Source organism: Penicillium citrinum, assembly GCF_028827155.1.
Source record: "Penicillium citrinum strain IBT 23319 chromosome Unknown utg000001l:1.0-4955037.0:1.0-4956770.0, whole genome shotgun sequence".
Lineage (NCBI taxonomy): Eukaryota > Fungi > Ascomycota > Eurotiomycetes > Eurotiales > Aspergillaceae > Penicillium > Penicillium citrinum.
In genome coordinates this window covers 4,065,460-4,079,169 of record NW_026622686.1, presented here as the reverse complement: position 1 = coordinate 4,079,169, position 13,710 = coordinate 4,065,460, and the positions used below count along the sequence as shown (strand labels likewise).

Genomic DNA, 13,710 nt, shown 5'->3' with positions numbered 1-13,710 from the left:
CGCCTATTATGGCCCCGTGATGATCGCGGCCGAAAATGGGGAGGCCGCAGGAAACGCTGAGACACGTCTGTTTCATACCATAACATGCAGACGTGTGGATGAAAGCGCGTCATTGGCTCAACTACCAGATTAATCTAGATTTCTCTGGGGAAGCTAAAGTATATCGTCTCGATGGGGAGTGTGGAGCATGCGGAGGCTGCGGGTGGCTTTGCCGACTTCGATGCTGGCCACCGGGACCTTGTGTCGGTGACCAAGTTCAACTTCTATGGGAATCGGATTGTGACAGCATCGACTGATCACCGTATGAAAGTCTGGGATCTGAAAGATGGTCAATGGCGGCTGATGGATACATGGCGAGCGCATGATGCCGAAATCCGCGATGTAAGGGCCTAAGATGCAATATATCATCAGATTTCTGGTCTCTTTTTTCATGCTGACATTTCCTGGCAGGCAGTTTGGAATGGTCCCTTCACAGGTCAACATATTGGCAGTGTAGGTGAGGACATGAAACTCAAGATCTGGCAAGAAGATGTAACGCAACCACCCAACTCGGGACGGCGGTTTAGATCCATCTTTCGGTTGACAGCGCCTCAACGACATCCATTTGTATCTATGGACTTCCGGAATATTGATCTAGAGTCATGGATGGCTCTCATCACGCGAGACGGCTATCTAATGATTCTCGAACCCACTAGTCCGGATAGTCTAGCAGACTGGCAACACTTAGACCAGTTCCGCGTATGTCCTGCTCCGGAACGCGGAGAAGAAACAAGCTTCAAAATCCAGTTTCACCATGACCCCAGTGATATCACCCACACAATATCGCCGGAGACCGATCGCAAGAGTTTATCGCTAGTTGTCGCAGCCATGGACACAGTCAAGATCTATCGCACGGATGCAAACCGTCGATTCTACCATGCTATTGAACTGAATGGACATGGAGGTCTTGTGAGGGATATATCCTGGGCCAACGGTTCAGTAAGAGGATACGATCTCATTGCCAGTGGAGGCAAAGATGGATTGATTCGCATCTTCGAGGTCTTCACATCAACCGTCCAAGGATCTCAAACCACCAACTCCCGTAAAACCGAACGACGCCAGCAGCAATCTTCGTCCATCCGGGCAACATCTCAATCAGGGATTGGCTCAGCTTTGGCTAGTCGGGCGCCTCCCTCTGCCTCTAATCGGCAGGCCAGTGGAGAATCTCAGTTCCGTCATTCATTCAAGCAAGTGGCTTGTATCGAAAGCAGGCATCTTGATGTCTGGCAGGTTGAATTTTCATTTGCAGGTAAGAAGCTCTGTTTCTAATTTATCCATAACATGTCTAATCACAGCGGCTACCCAGGTGACTCCTTGATGACTGCTGGCGATGACGGTGCAGTCCGATTTTGGAAGAAATCTCTCTCTGGGGAATGGCTCGAGTTTGCCGAGACAGATATGGCAACACAGTAGCGAAGAGTGCCTGTCAAGCTTTGTTGCTGATGGTACACTCTGTCTTGGACCATGGCCCTCGCCATTTTCTAGACACCTTGATTTCAAGTTTGTGCCCACCTGACCTCCTAATGATATGTTCATATGATTGAAACGGTGCTTGGGAAGAATGATACCCTTGTGTTTAAAGTTGAATTGAACTACTTTATATATTAATTCCAGTTTTTTCGAATGATGCCAGTCATCTTTCTTATCCATCCGGAAAGTGCCCGTGTACTTGTACGAAGTCAGGAGCGACCCTCATCCAGATGGAGTTTTCTCTGCAATTTTCAATATTCACTTTCTTTCTCCTCTCTCATTTCATACATATTCCTATCGCTCAGTTCCTACTCATGACCTGCTATGGCCGTGGGCCCGACTCTTGGAACGGGCTTGTTTATAGGGGCCGGTCAAGCCCTAGCCGTGGGTGGTCCGGCTTCACTACTCATCTCATACTTATTTTTATCACTCCTAACCTATTTTATGGCAACAACTGTCGCTGAAGTCGCTGTCTATGCACCCTCTAGACACGGTTCGATGATTGCCAATGGCTTTCGATACCTCCCATCCAGTCTCGGTCTTGCCACCGCTACACTTCGTTGGTATACCCTCGCTCTTATGGTTCCCTATGAGACCACAACTGCTATGGTCAATCTCGGATTGTGGGAGCCTGGCCCAACAGTAGCAATCCGTCTGCTCATCATAACCGCTATCGTGGTCGGTTTTAACTTCCTTCCTGAACGCACCTTTCGAAGCACCGAGCAACTCTTCACTAGGATCAAGATCAGTACCTTGGTCTTTCTCCTCGTTTTGACTTTGTCGATCGGTATGGGAGGCGCGACTGGTCATGATAAATGGGGATTCCAATATTGGATAAAACCAGGAGCTATGAACCAGTATCTAGCTCGAGGCTCGATAGGAAAGTTCTTCGGTTTGGTGCAATGTATCTTGCATAGTTCCATTGCTTTTACCTTCGCACCAGAGATCATCGTTCACCGAGCCGAAACTCCAGATTTGAGCGACGGTATGGAAATTGGCGGCCCAATCAGCCCGTCCATCGGATCGGAACTTCCTAGAAGAGTTATTTGTGATGTTGCGACCACCGCTTTCCCTTACATATTAAGTTCCTTGGCTATGGGTGTGATGGCTCCTTACAATGAACCTCTGTTGAACAATAACGGAGCAGGCGGCGGTGTCTCTCCTTTCGTGATTGGCATCAATACGGCGAAGATACGAATTCTTCCAGTCACAGCAACCATTGCGGTCTTCATCTCCTCCGTAGCCTCTGGTCGGTCGCTCTTACATTTGTCCTCAAGCACACTAGTCGCATTGTCAGAGCTCGGCCATGCTCCCAAAATGCTCAGTGTCCGCAATCAATGGGGCGTGCCATACATGGCTATCATTACCACGTCAATGTTTACCTTGCTCGCTTTCATGTCTGTAGCGGTTTCGAGCTCTACGGTGTTGACTTACTTCCTCGTCTTTGTCAACAGCTGCGGGTATCTTTCCTGGATGGTCTCCTGCGTGACCTACCGCCGTTTTCGTCATCATCTTCATCGACGGGGACAGAGTGATACCTTTCGATTTGCTGTTCAACCAATGGGCACATACGTGGGTTTCATGCTGAGCGCAATCATGCTACTCGCCAACGGGCTTGTGGGAGGCGCGCCAGGCCCTCGGCCAGGGCCACGAGCATCAAGGGTCGTGGCAGCATACTTGAGCATTCCAGTCTTTGCGGCCATCTATTTCCTTCACCAGTTCCAAACCATGTTCCCTTATCGGTCAAATGCTAAGAACGCACCGATTGACAGGGATACTCCCAAAGGTCTCACGGGTGCGTGTAGCGCACCATCGGAACAGCCTGCCACAACGCCCGATACAATTGAGTTGGAACAAATCTGGACTATGGCCGTGGAGGAGGCATGATGTTGTGTGTTGTGAAATTGAATAACGGGGAATTGTTCCATCCAATCAGTTGTGCCTCATCGGGAGGTGTTATTGAAACTGCTAGTCAAGTTGGAGTATCCTGCAAGTTGAGCTTGGCTTGTAATTTAGTCATTCGTTGGAACCTGTATATTTACTCCATGTTTTCTTGGGCTTGTTTTTGCAGTTATACAGACTGGTCAATGATTGCTAGATGGCTCTTTCTAGATTTCAATCTGTAGTGTCTTCTAGAGGACTGTAGTCCAGTCATCCGTTTTCTATCAGAACATATCCCGAAGAAAGAGTATGCTGTTGGTGTAACTTGTGGTATCAGTGCTAGTAAAAGAGGATGGAGATACGATCCTGCACACTTTCATACAGTGGACTAATGCCGCAAGTGGAAACCTTTCTGCCAAATTACAACCTGGGAAAGCCGGGGACTGGAGTATACTTCCATAGTAAAAGCCATAATGCAATATGTAATAGTGAGCAGATCCGATTGGAGAGAAAGCTAAAGATTCCCCGATGCGAGGAGAAGATCTGTATATTAATATGTCTATTCTATGTGTCTGTGCTTCTATAGGGGCTCATCCCATGCTGAGCGAACTTCCTAATTAAGAAAAAGAGCCCGCAGACTAAATACTAGTTTCGTGGAAGTCTTGGATGATTATCTTGACGGAATTACCTGGTCCCATGAAATATGGTAATAGCAAATACTGCGCACGTCCAATGATCTGGGTCTGGAGTTATCTAGATTACAGTAATCTTCTCAAGATAAAGGAAAGGCTTGGATCCTACGCTGTCAAATGCTACCTGGACTTTACTATCATTTTTCCCATAAGCTACTCTTGATATACCTCTACAATCATTTAAAAAAATCACTAAAAACGCTATTTCAAAAGGTTGATCTCTCCACGCGCTGCAAACCCTTTACAAATAATGATACTTCCTGAGAACTTACATTGTACTAGTATCATATCTTCTCATCCGAACATCCGGGGAAATTCAGCAAGACTCCACTACCCCGTCTTCAGTTTCCTAGTACTGCGGGGGTCCTTACGTCCCATGTGCATCCCAGGGCAAAGGGCTCTCAAGTAACAATGCAAGGCCATGACGATCTTCGCACCGGAGAATCGGAAATTCGAAGAATGGACCCATAATCATTCTTCACTACTGTTGATATTAAGACATTGAATGCAGGAACTGATCCAAGTGGTTTACTATTCAACCGAAGTTCACCCGGACGTACTCCATTAGGATCGGCCTTGGAAGTTATACGATGTCACATACTCGACCGCTGGACGACAGTCGTGGTGTTTTTTTTGGAATTGATCAACAAAGGGAGTGGTATTTAATGGTGCCCATATGACTCCCAAAGTAAAGAGGCGGATCTATTTGCAAACATTCTAGTAACTACTGGTGGCATGTCTGTGTTCAGCCTCAAGGCCCCGGCCTTATTTTTGCTATTCACGAGCGCATCCGCCATTTCTTCAAATTGGGACCGTTCACTGTTTTCCCCAGAAGGATCACCCGAAGTCCCTGGTCGTGAGTATTATCATTTCCCTTCCAGTCAGACCCAGAAGTTGACCTACTATAGCCGATGCAAGTGGCCTCGGCTGGAAACAGGCCTTCCAACACGCCGACGAGTTTATATCCCAGCTTACTATCGAGGAGAAAGTCGGCTTGGTTTCAGGAACTGAAGGCCCCTGTGTTGGTAACATTGCCCCGATCGATCGCCTCAACTTCACTGGTATCTGTATTCAGAATGGACCTCTAGCACTGGAGCAAGGTACATACTCTTCGGTGTTTCCTGCTGGTATAACGATAGCCGCAACATGGGACAAGGATATTGCTTTCAAGCATGGCTATAATCTCGGAAGTGAATTTCGCGGGAAAGGGTCACAGGTTGTTCTTGGCCCAGTTGCTGGCCCTCTCGGTCGATCAGCTTTTGGTGGACGGAATTGGGAAGGCTTCTCTCCTGACCCTTATCTCACTGGTGATTTGTTCACATCCACGATCGAGGGCATTCAACATGTAGGCGTTCAGGCTTGTGCAAAACATTTCATTGGCAATGAACAAGAGACCCAACGACAGCCTAGCACAAATGATGATGGCACAAGTATCGAAAGTGTATCTTCAAACATCGATGATCGAACCTTGCATGAGCTGTATCTCTGGCCATTCCAACAAGCCGTGAAAGCTGGTGTAGCCTCGGTAATATCCTCCCGTTGAAATGAAATTTGATGTCAAAGCTAACCATTCGTCCCAGGTTATGTGCAGTTATAACAGAATAAACCAGACATATGGTTGTCAAAACAGCCAGACTTTGAATGGAATCCTCAAAACAGAACTAGGCTTTCAAGGATACGTTGTGTCTGACTGGGCTGCTACCCATAGCGGCGCAAAGGCAGTAAATGCTGGTGAGGACATGGATATGCCTGGAACCGATCAGCTGTCTCCTGTCTATTGGCATCAATCTCTCGTGGAAGCGGTCAAAAATGGAAGTGTGTCTTCTTCAAGACTTGATGATATGTGCCGACGTGTTATGACACCTTACTTTCATCTGAAGCAAGATAAGAACTTCCCAGCGATTGATCCAAGTGAGAAAGATTTGAATGCTCTTCTATTTTCGAGCCGTGAGTACTAGATCCCAAGCCCTGTAATCCCATCCTACTGACACTCGAAATGAAAGCCGAGGATTATAGGTACAATTACACTTTCGGATCTCAAGCCAACGTCGATGTGCGTAAGAATCATGGCAAAGCAATCAGAGAGGCGGGTGCCGCTGGGGTCGTGCTCCTGAAAAACAACAATGGCACCTTGCCTCTCAAAAGCCTTCGACGCATCGGAGTGTTTGGAAACGATGCAGGAGATCTGACAAATGGCATGTCATATTTCACCTTCAATGGCATTCAGAACTATGAATATGGAGTCCTTGCAACCGGGGGTGGGTCTGGCTCCGGGCTTTTCACTTACATTGTCAGCCCTCTGGAAGCAATAAAGCAAAAGGCAGACTTCAAAAAGAATCTAGTTCAATATGTTCTGAACAACAGTGCGATAATCGAACCAGACAGCCCTTAGTAAGTCTTGTATCACTACCCCATGTACACCGGACTTACTGACAAAACCAAGTCTCGCAGCTCTTCAGCCGTCGCCACCAGATGTCTGTTTGGTCTTTCTCAAAAGCTGGGCTACAGAGAGCATGGACCGTGAATCATTACATAGTGATTGGAATGGAGACAAGGTAGTTGAAAGCATTGCCGCCATGTGCCCTAACACGGTTGTCATAACACATTCCAACGGCGTGAATGTCATGCCCTGGGCAGACAATCCAAACGTCACAGCAATTCTCGCCGGCCATCTCCCTGGCCAAGAGGCCGGAAATAGTATTGTGGATGTACTCTGGGGCGACGTCAATCCATCTGGCCACTTACCATACACAATCGCACACTCGGAAGATAGCTACTCATTTGCCCCCATCACAAACTCGACAGCCTTGGAAAACACGCAAGACCCCAAAGCGTGGCAATCAGATTTCAAGGAAGAAGTCTTGATTGATTATCGTATGTGCGAATTTGGCTTATCTTGGAAGACTTCAAACAAAAAGCTAAATTTTTCTCACCAGGGCACTTCGACTATTATAATAGGAGCGTTGCGTATGAATTCGGCTACGGCCTTTCATACACAACTTTCTCTATCAATAAGAAAATTGGCGTTCATCAAAAGTTCACTGGGCTCCTTCCGCAAATTCCACCCAATGCAACTATCATCCCTGGAGGCAATCCCCATCTTTGGGACAACTTGTACGAGATCTCAGCGACGGTGATGAACACGGGCAAGGTTGCGGGCTTCGCTGTACCACAACTATATCTTTCGATTCCGCGTGGGTCTTCCAATGCGCATGGATTCATCGCTAAACGAGTTCTGCGTGGATTCGAGAAAGTGCATCTGGACCCTAGGGAGTCAAAGGATGTAGTTTTCAGATTAACTCGACGCGATATCAGTACTTGGGATACTGTCAAGCAGCAGTGGGTTATTCCGAAAGGAGAGATACAGGCTTTTGTCGGATTGTCGAGCAGGGACTTTCATGGTTCAGCTACATTCACTCCTTACTAATTTCTAGTGTATCTGATTGAGGTGCGAGTATGCCAAGGAAATGTACCCTTTAGACTCAAGGATGCTGAAGTTATATCTTTCGACTGTTTTGTCTCAAATAGTCGCCAATTATATTTACGCGCAAAGGACTAATTGACATAGCAAATTGTTGAAAGCGATGGATAAGTCAAGATGGCCATCTTTATATACCGCGTACGTCCGTAGTATGCCTTGGACTCCCGATCAACCTTGGTACCTTTTCAGCGCTGTACAGGCTTGGAAGCCTGTATATACAGTAATGCAATTGTCGTGTTGTATTAAATTTCATTCCTTTGTCTTTTGCTCTGAAGTGATTTTATAAGTGAATCCCTGCTAGATCTATCAATGACAGTATGGATACTGTCAAGAATAGTCATGACTATTCTGTTCTGGCTATTTCCGGTCTTTCTAACTCAGCAATTATTCAACTTCCATTCAGCCATCGCGTCACTCGCCTCTTCTCTCCCTTTCCTCCGCTTTCCTTCACAACTGTCTCACACTTGATTTTATTCATCATGATTCCAGTCAAGTCTGATCGTGTCATCCTTCGGAACCTTGGGAGCTTCTTCCTTTTTTTTATCATGACTGATCTCATCAACTTGGCCCCGTCCCTGTCTTTTCCTTACGAATCGTTCTCATTTTGAGCTAGGGCCTCGGTACAGTCACGACTGAGTTATGACCCTTCTAAACAGATTCCCATTATTATTTATCATGTGGTTTTCTTTGTTGTAAACCCATACAGAGGCTTATCTTGGTTTCTCATCACAAGTAAGATCTATAGACACCCTTCTCGCCAGCAACTGGCAGCTGCTGGCAGATCCATGTGGGCCATCCTCCGTACAGTATCCATACTCATTTCCGCCTTATGATCGACTAACCGTTGGCTTTAATTAGCTCTGATTTCCTGCGCACCTTGCGGCCTCTTATAGTGGCGAAAAAAAAGGGCCGTCAAATAATAAAGAGCCTAATATGATCCGCCCACCCCCCTTTCGTGCGAACTTCCTTTCTTCTCCATAACTGGACTCTCCCTCTCTACATACCAAACATTCGATACTCGGGAGTTTGGTTGAACCCCCCGGAATGGTTCATTGAGGGCCGTTCCGCCGTCGTTACACTTAATTTTTTTTTTTTTGGGCCCTTTTTACTTTTCGTTTTCTTTCTGGTTTTTTCTTTGACAGCCCTAAGGCAGCAAAGCAAAAATGATCACTCAGTGTCCTTCCTGAGAGGACAAACTGAGCCCAAAGGGATTTGCCGCCGCCCCTCTCGTCTTTTTTCTTCTGCACCACGCTTTTCTGCCCCATTTGACCCTTCACTCCCGGGCGATCTCCCTTTCCCATGGATCTTTTCCTTCATCCCGCTTTTATTTGTATACTCCTGGTCCTTATCTCTTCAACCAACCCTTCGGTCTTCTCCTATTGCCTCAGCAGAAAGAGGTTGGGCCAATTATGAGCTTTATACTTTCCGGCTATTTCCAAAAGATTGAAGGATTTTTACTAACAGCCCAGGTGCCACCGAGTTCAGTTTATTGAATTCCGTCTATTATCGATGTTGAGAGGATTGATTCTTCCTAATCTCTACTCGTGTCTGGCACTTATCTTAACGAGACTTCCAAGTCCATATCTTTTCTTTGTCTTCTCACGAAGCACTGCTCATCTGACATGCCTCCCTCCCGCTCTCCGCCCTAATCAGGGCACGATCTTTTCTTCTCACCTTGTCTACATCCTTAATACCCAGCGAAGAAGAAGAAGCTTTTTGTGATGCTAGATTACTGCAACTTTACTCTCGGTCGCAGGATGGATCGAATAGCAGTAGTCAGTCACACTGTCCTGACCTGCATGGCATCCCGGATGTGTTCGGCCGAACCCGCTATTTGGGCCACTATCTCATGGTTGCCAGCCCATGAGTGAATTTCTGACATTGTCATTTCTACTTTTGAACAATTTTTTCACTAACAATCTAGATGCTCACCTCTTCTCCAGTTGATCTCTTCCCTTCACCCCCTTCTCCTTCCCCATATCTGATGTTCCCGTGACCGGCTCTCCTCCGGATCGGGTCTTCCGCCACTAGTCCTCTTTGGGTCTAGTGGGCAATATACACAATGCCACACTGCCACGCACCCCCACCCGGGAATACTGCCACGCACACTCACAGTGCAATCTGGATTAATGCCACACTCTCCAAGTTTTCCCAGTCCTTTTACCCTTTTTCCCCCTCCCAATTTCTCGCTAGGTCGTTTTCGGGTCGAGTCCCCTCCCCCTCCCTCCTTCGCCCGTCGCTCGCAGGCGCGACTTCCCAAATCCACGCTAAGCCTATTTCGCTCATGCTGGTTCGGGGCCCATTCGCTGCCTTAGGCCTGTAGCTTCTCTCTATTCTCTCTCTCCTCCTCCCTCCAATCTCGTCTGGATTCGCTCTCTTTTTCTTTCCTCCCTTTTCCTTGCGCGTTGCTCTTTCGGATCCCTCCCATTCCTTGATTCTCTCCTTCTTTCTCTTTTCCTTCCATCTTCCTCACGTCCTTATTTCATCGCCTCCTTTCCCACGCGATCCGTCCTCCCTCTCTTTTTTCTCTCCCTTTTCACACCAATCTGTTCCTCAAACCACTCCCAATCCACTACTACCCTCTCCTAATCGACCTTTCAACACAAATCGCAATCGATTTTCATCTCGATCCCGAATCGCCGTGCTCTATATAATCGACTACCGTTCTCCTCGATTCGATCATCCTTCCTCTCTCGCCGCCACCCTTCTAGCCTCCAGCCACGGGCCAAGCGCAACCACCCAGGATTATCCCATCTACCCTCGAACATCCTTTACGGTGTGAGGATCATCGTCAAAGACTTTCTCCCACTACAATCACGTCTTTTTGGTCTTTTAGAACTGAAAATTTTGTGGTCATTCCTGCCGCCGAGTCCCTTCCCCCTCGAATCCGTCGCTGCCATCCTTCTCCCACGGGGTTGTCTCGAACGCGTCCGAAAATTCATTCCAACAGCCTATCCACGGCAGACGCTCATCTCTGTGCTGCGCTCGTGGATATGTTCCTTGAATGGTGACGGATTCGCCCCGGCATCACTCCTCTTATACTTCATTTTGTTGTGATTTGAGAGGGGGTAATCTGTCGGACTATGACAGATACCTCCTCCCTCGCCATCACGCACGCCACCACGGATTCGTATCCGGTCCCCGCTCCTCCGGGCTCCCCAATCGCTAATGGCGCGGTCTCTGACTCGGTCGCGCCTGACGAAGAAGAGCCGTACACCATCAAATGCATCTGCTCCTTTGATGAAGATGATGGAAGCACGGTCTTCTGTGAAGGTTGTGAGACATGGCAGCACATTATCTGCTATTACCCGGATAAGCGGGTGCCGGATGTCCACAACTGCGTCGACTGCGAGCCTCGCCTTCTCGACAGTCGTCGTGCCACTGAACGTCAGCGTCAGCGAAAGAACAAGGAGCAGAGCGAGGACGGCGACCGGAAAAAGCGCTCGGGTCCCAAACCTCATAAGAAGAAGGTCAAGGATGGCGACGTGAATGGATTTGGCCACCAACGAAGCGAATCAGGGGTTCGCGATCAACCCCCGGCCAAGAAGAGCAAGACCTCGCATCGTTCATCCGCCTCAATCAGTGCCCTCTCGGGTAATCCTACCATCCCTCCTGAATCTCGAAAAAGGCGATCCTCTACCTCAGTTGCCCCGAGCCCAACGAAATCCTTGGCTCCGTCTATTCCCCTGTACTCCAACGAATTTCTCCATCTTTATGATCATGATGCTGAACACGAGGACCGACATAGCAATCTATTTGTGAATGTGAGCCTGGTCGGTGATATGGCGTCGTGGGTGAAAGATCCAGAAGCTTTGGCGCGAGTTTCGAATCGTCGACCAACGGCGGATACATTCAACCCCATGGACGCACCCCTAGACCGATCTCAGTGGCCCACTTTGACGACCGAGACGATCACAGACCCTGACATCGAAATTGGTGGCCGGCATCCGATGTGGAAAATTGTCAAGACTCAAGACGCTGTGGAGAAAGACGAGATTCTGGGAGAACTTACCGGCAAGGTTGGCGTTTTTGACGACTATTGCCTCGATCCAAATAACCGTTGGCAAGAGTTGCGCCACCCAGAGCCTTTTGTCTTTTTCAGTTCTCATCTTCCCCTCTACATTGACAGTCGACACGAAGGTAGTGTCCTACGCTACACGCGCCGCTCATGTCGGCCCAATGTTACAATGAAGATCTACATCACGAATGATGTCGAATATCATTTTTGTTTTGTCGCAAAGGACTACATCCCTCCCAACTCAGAGATCACCATAATGTGGTATCTTGACGCTCCATTATTCGAGTCATCCAATGGTCTCGTCAAGCAGGAGTCCGATGATAGTGCCACAGAGGCGGCTGCCACCTGTCTTAGCAACACCCTCGCCAACTTTGGTGGATGCGCTTGTGAAAATTCGCAAAATTGTCTGCTCGCCAAAATTGATCGACGCCGGCATCCTAAATTTCTGGAATCTGGCTCGAAACAACCCAACGGCAAGCGGAAGAAGGCTAAGACTAAATCAACTGCGTCACCACAAGACACCAGTCGCGCATCTCTAAGCCGCGCCGGCAGTGAAACGACCAAGCATCCGGAAGACGACGACCCTGCTGCTGATAGTCGATCCACATCTGGCTCGGTGCGGGGCCAGCCCCAAAGCCGCGATCTCAGTCCCTCGGCCTCTCATCTGCACGAATTGTCGAGTCGGGAGAGGCGTAAGATTGCCGACGCTGAGAAGCAGTTTCAACAGCTGGAGCAAGATCAGCGCACCACGGCCCAAAAGAAGAAGAAGCGTGCCAGTGGTACATCAGTGCAATCACCTGCCGCCGTTTCCACCTCTACACAAGCTGGGCCTTTTGCATCTCAGAAACCGGGAAAAGGCCTTCGTCTCAAGACTAGTAGTCAATCTCGCTCTCCAACAACAGCTCTGTCGCCAGCTACCATACCTTCTGGTCGTGCTGGTTCGCCGCGCAAAGTATCGGGGTCGAATACGCCTAGAAGCACATCTAATCGTCCAGCATATGTCGATGCTACGGTTCAGGTCAACATGGATGAACTTGAGGAGCCCTCCGTCTCGGACTCATCCCCCCAACGTCAACGGTCCGTCTATATACCTATGACAGTGCGGCTTTTGAAACGTTTCAGTATGGATCGCCTTCAGTCCGAAGAAACTGCTCGCCAGCAACTGTCTTCCGCCGGCTCCGATAGTGTGGCCCCCGCGGGATCCTCATCGCCTTTTGCTCCCCAGTCTCCTACCTTAATCAGATCCCCCGCTCTTTCGCATGACAAACTTCACACGCCGGGGATGAGTTCCGACCCCTCCCAGCAACCTGAAATGCCTCTGGTTTCTAGTGATGTTGAGATGCAAGATGCTCCTCAGGATACCTCCATGGTCCCGGAGATAGAATCACCTTCAGCAAGCCGGGACTTGAGCAAGCCAATCATACCTCCTCCCTGGCCATCTACCGCTGCCCATATTACTCGTATTCCGGGATCCTTTTCGACTGAGAACGGAAGTCTTCGACTCGCTATGCCTCCCCCCAAGTGCCCCATCTGTTCCCTCGGCAGTTAGTCCTGGCTCAACATCTAGTCCGGGGCTTGCTTCGCCGAATGCTCCGGAAACTACATCTCCAAGAAGTGGTGCACAGCTGCCCAGCACCAGCGTACCTACTCCGACTCCTGCGAAGAAAAAGCTTAGTCTCGGCGATTATCTCATCAGGAAAGGCACAATAGCAACCACTCCGACCTCGGAAAAACCGCCAGGTCAATCGATTGCCTTATCCACAACACAACAATCCCCTACCACGCCTGATTCCGGGCCTGCGATTAGTGCGGATGGTATGCAAACACCATCGAATGCGTCACCTGAAAGAAAACCTGAGGCAGTAGGGTCACCTGATGTAGCGATGAAGGATGCGCCAGAGTCGAATCACCAACACAACATCCCCTCTATATCTTCGTGACATGACTCCTTTTTAATTGTGGCTATTATGTCGTGGTTGGTTAAATAAGACCTTCGACTTGATGTTTATGACCCCCCCCTCCCCCCAAAAATTACTTTCTTGTGTGACTTGATTGGAACACTCTCTTATTCTTGATGGGTGCTAAAGGCGTTTTTTTTTCTCGGGATGTACTTGTGACGGTCTTCTCTT

General features: G+C 48.6%; 4 protein-coding genes across 4 annotated transcripts; all 4 read left to right on the top strand.

The window, feature by feature from the left end:
• Window positions 1-171: 171 nt before the first annotated feature.
• On the top strand, window positions 172-1,452 carry N7469_001536 (putative nuclear pore protein (SEH1); the record flags this gene model as incomplete). The annotated part of the gene is made up of 3 exons (XM_056640456.1): window positions 172-381; window positions 451-1,288; window positions 1,346-1,452. The coding sequence occupies 3 exons, from the start codon at window positions 172-174 to the stop codon at window positions 1,450-1,452; spliced, it is 1,155 nt and encodes a 384-aa protein (XP_056506213.1).
• A 381-nt stretch (window positions 1,453-1,833) lies between these two features.
• N7469_001535 (putative proline permease) lies at window positions 1,834-3,396 on the top strand (the record flags this gene model as incomplete). Its single annotated transcript, XM_056640455.1, has 1 exon — window positions 1,834-3,396. The coding sequence occupies one exon, from the start codon at window positions 1,834-1,836 to the stop codon at window positions 3,394-3,396; it is 1,563 nt and encodes a 520-aa protein (XP_056506212.1).
• A 1,421-nt stretch (window positions 3,397-4,817) lies between these two features.
• Window positions 4,818-7,509, top strand: N7469_001534 (beta-glucosidase; the record flags this gene model as incomplete). Its single annotated transcript, XM_056640454.1, has 6 exons — window positions 4,818-4,938; window positions 4,991-5,607; window positions 5,663-6,029; window positions 6,086-6,473; window positions 6,526-6,956; window positions 7,019-7,509. The coding sequence occupies 6 exons, from the start codon at window positions 4,818-4,820 to the stop codon at window positions 7,507-7,509; spliced, it is 2,415 nt and encodes an 804-aa protein (XP_056506211.1).
• A 3,137-nt stretch (window positions 7,510-10,646) lies between these two features.
• N7469_001533 (putative PHD finger and SET domain protein) lies at window positions 10,647-13,521 on the top strand (the record flags this gene model as incomplete). Its single annotated transcript, XM_056640453.1, has 2 exons — window positions 10,647-13,102; window positions 13,149-13,521. The coding sequence occupies 2 exons, from the start codon at window positions 10,647-10,649 to the stop codon at window positions 13,519-13,521; spliced, it is 2,829 nt and encodes a 942-aa protein (XP_056506210.1).
• Window positions 13,522-13,710: the final 189 nt, after the last annotated feature.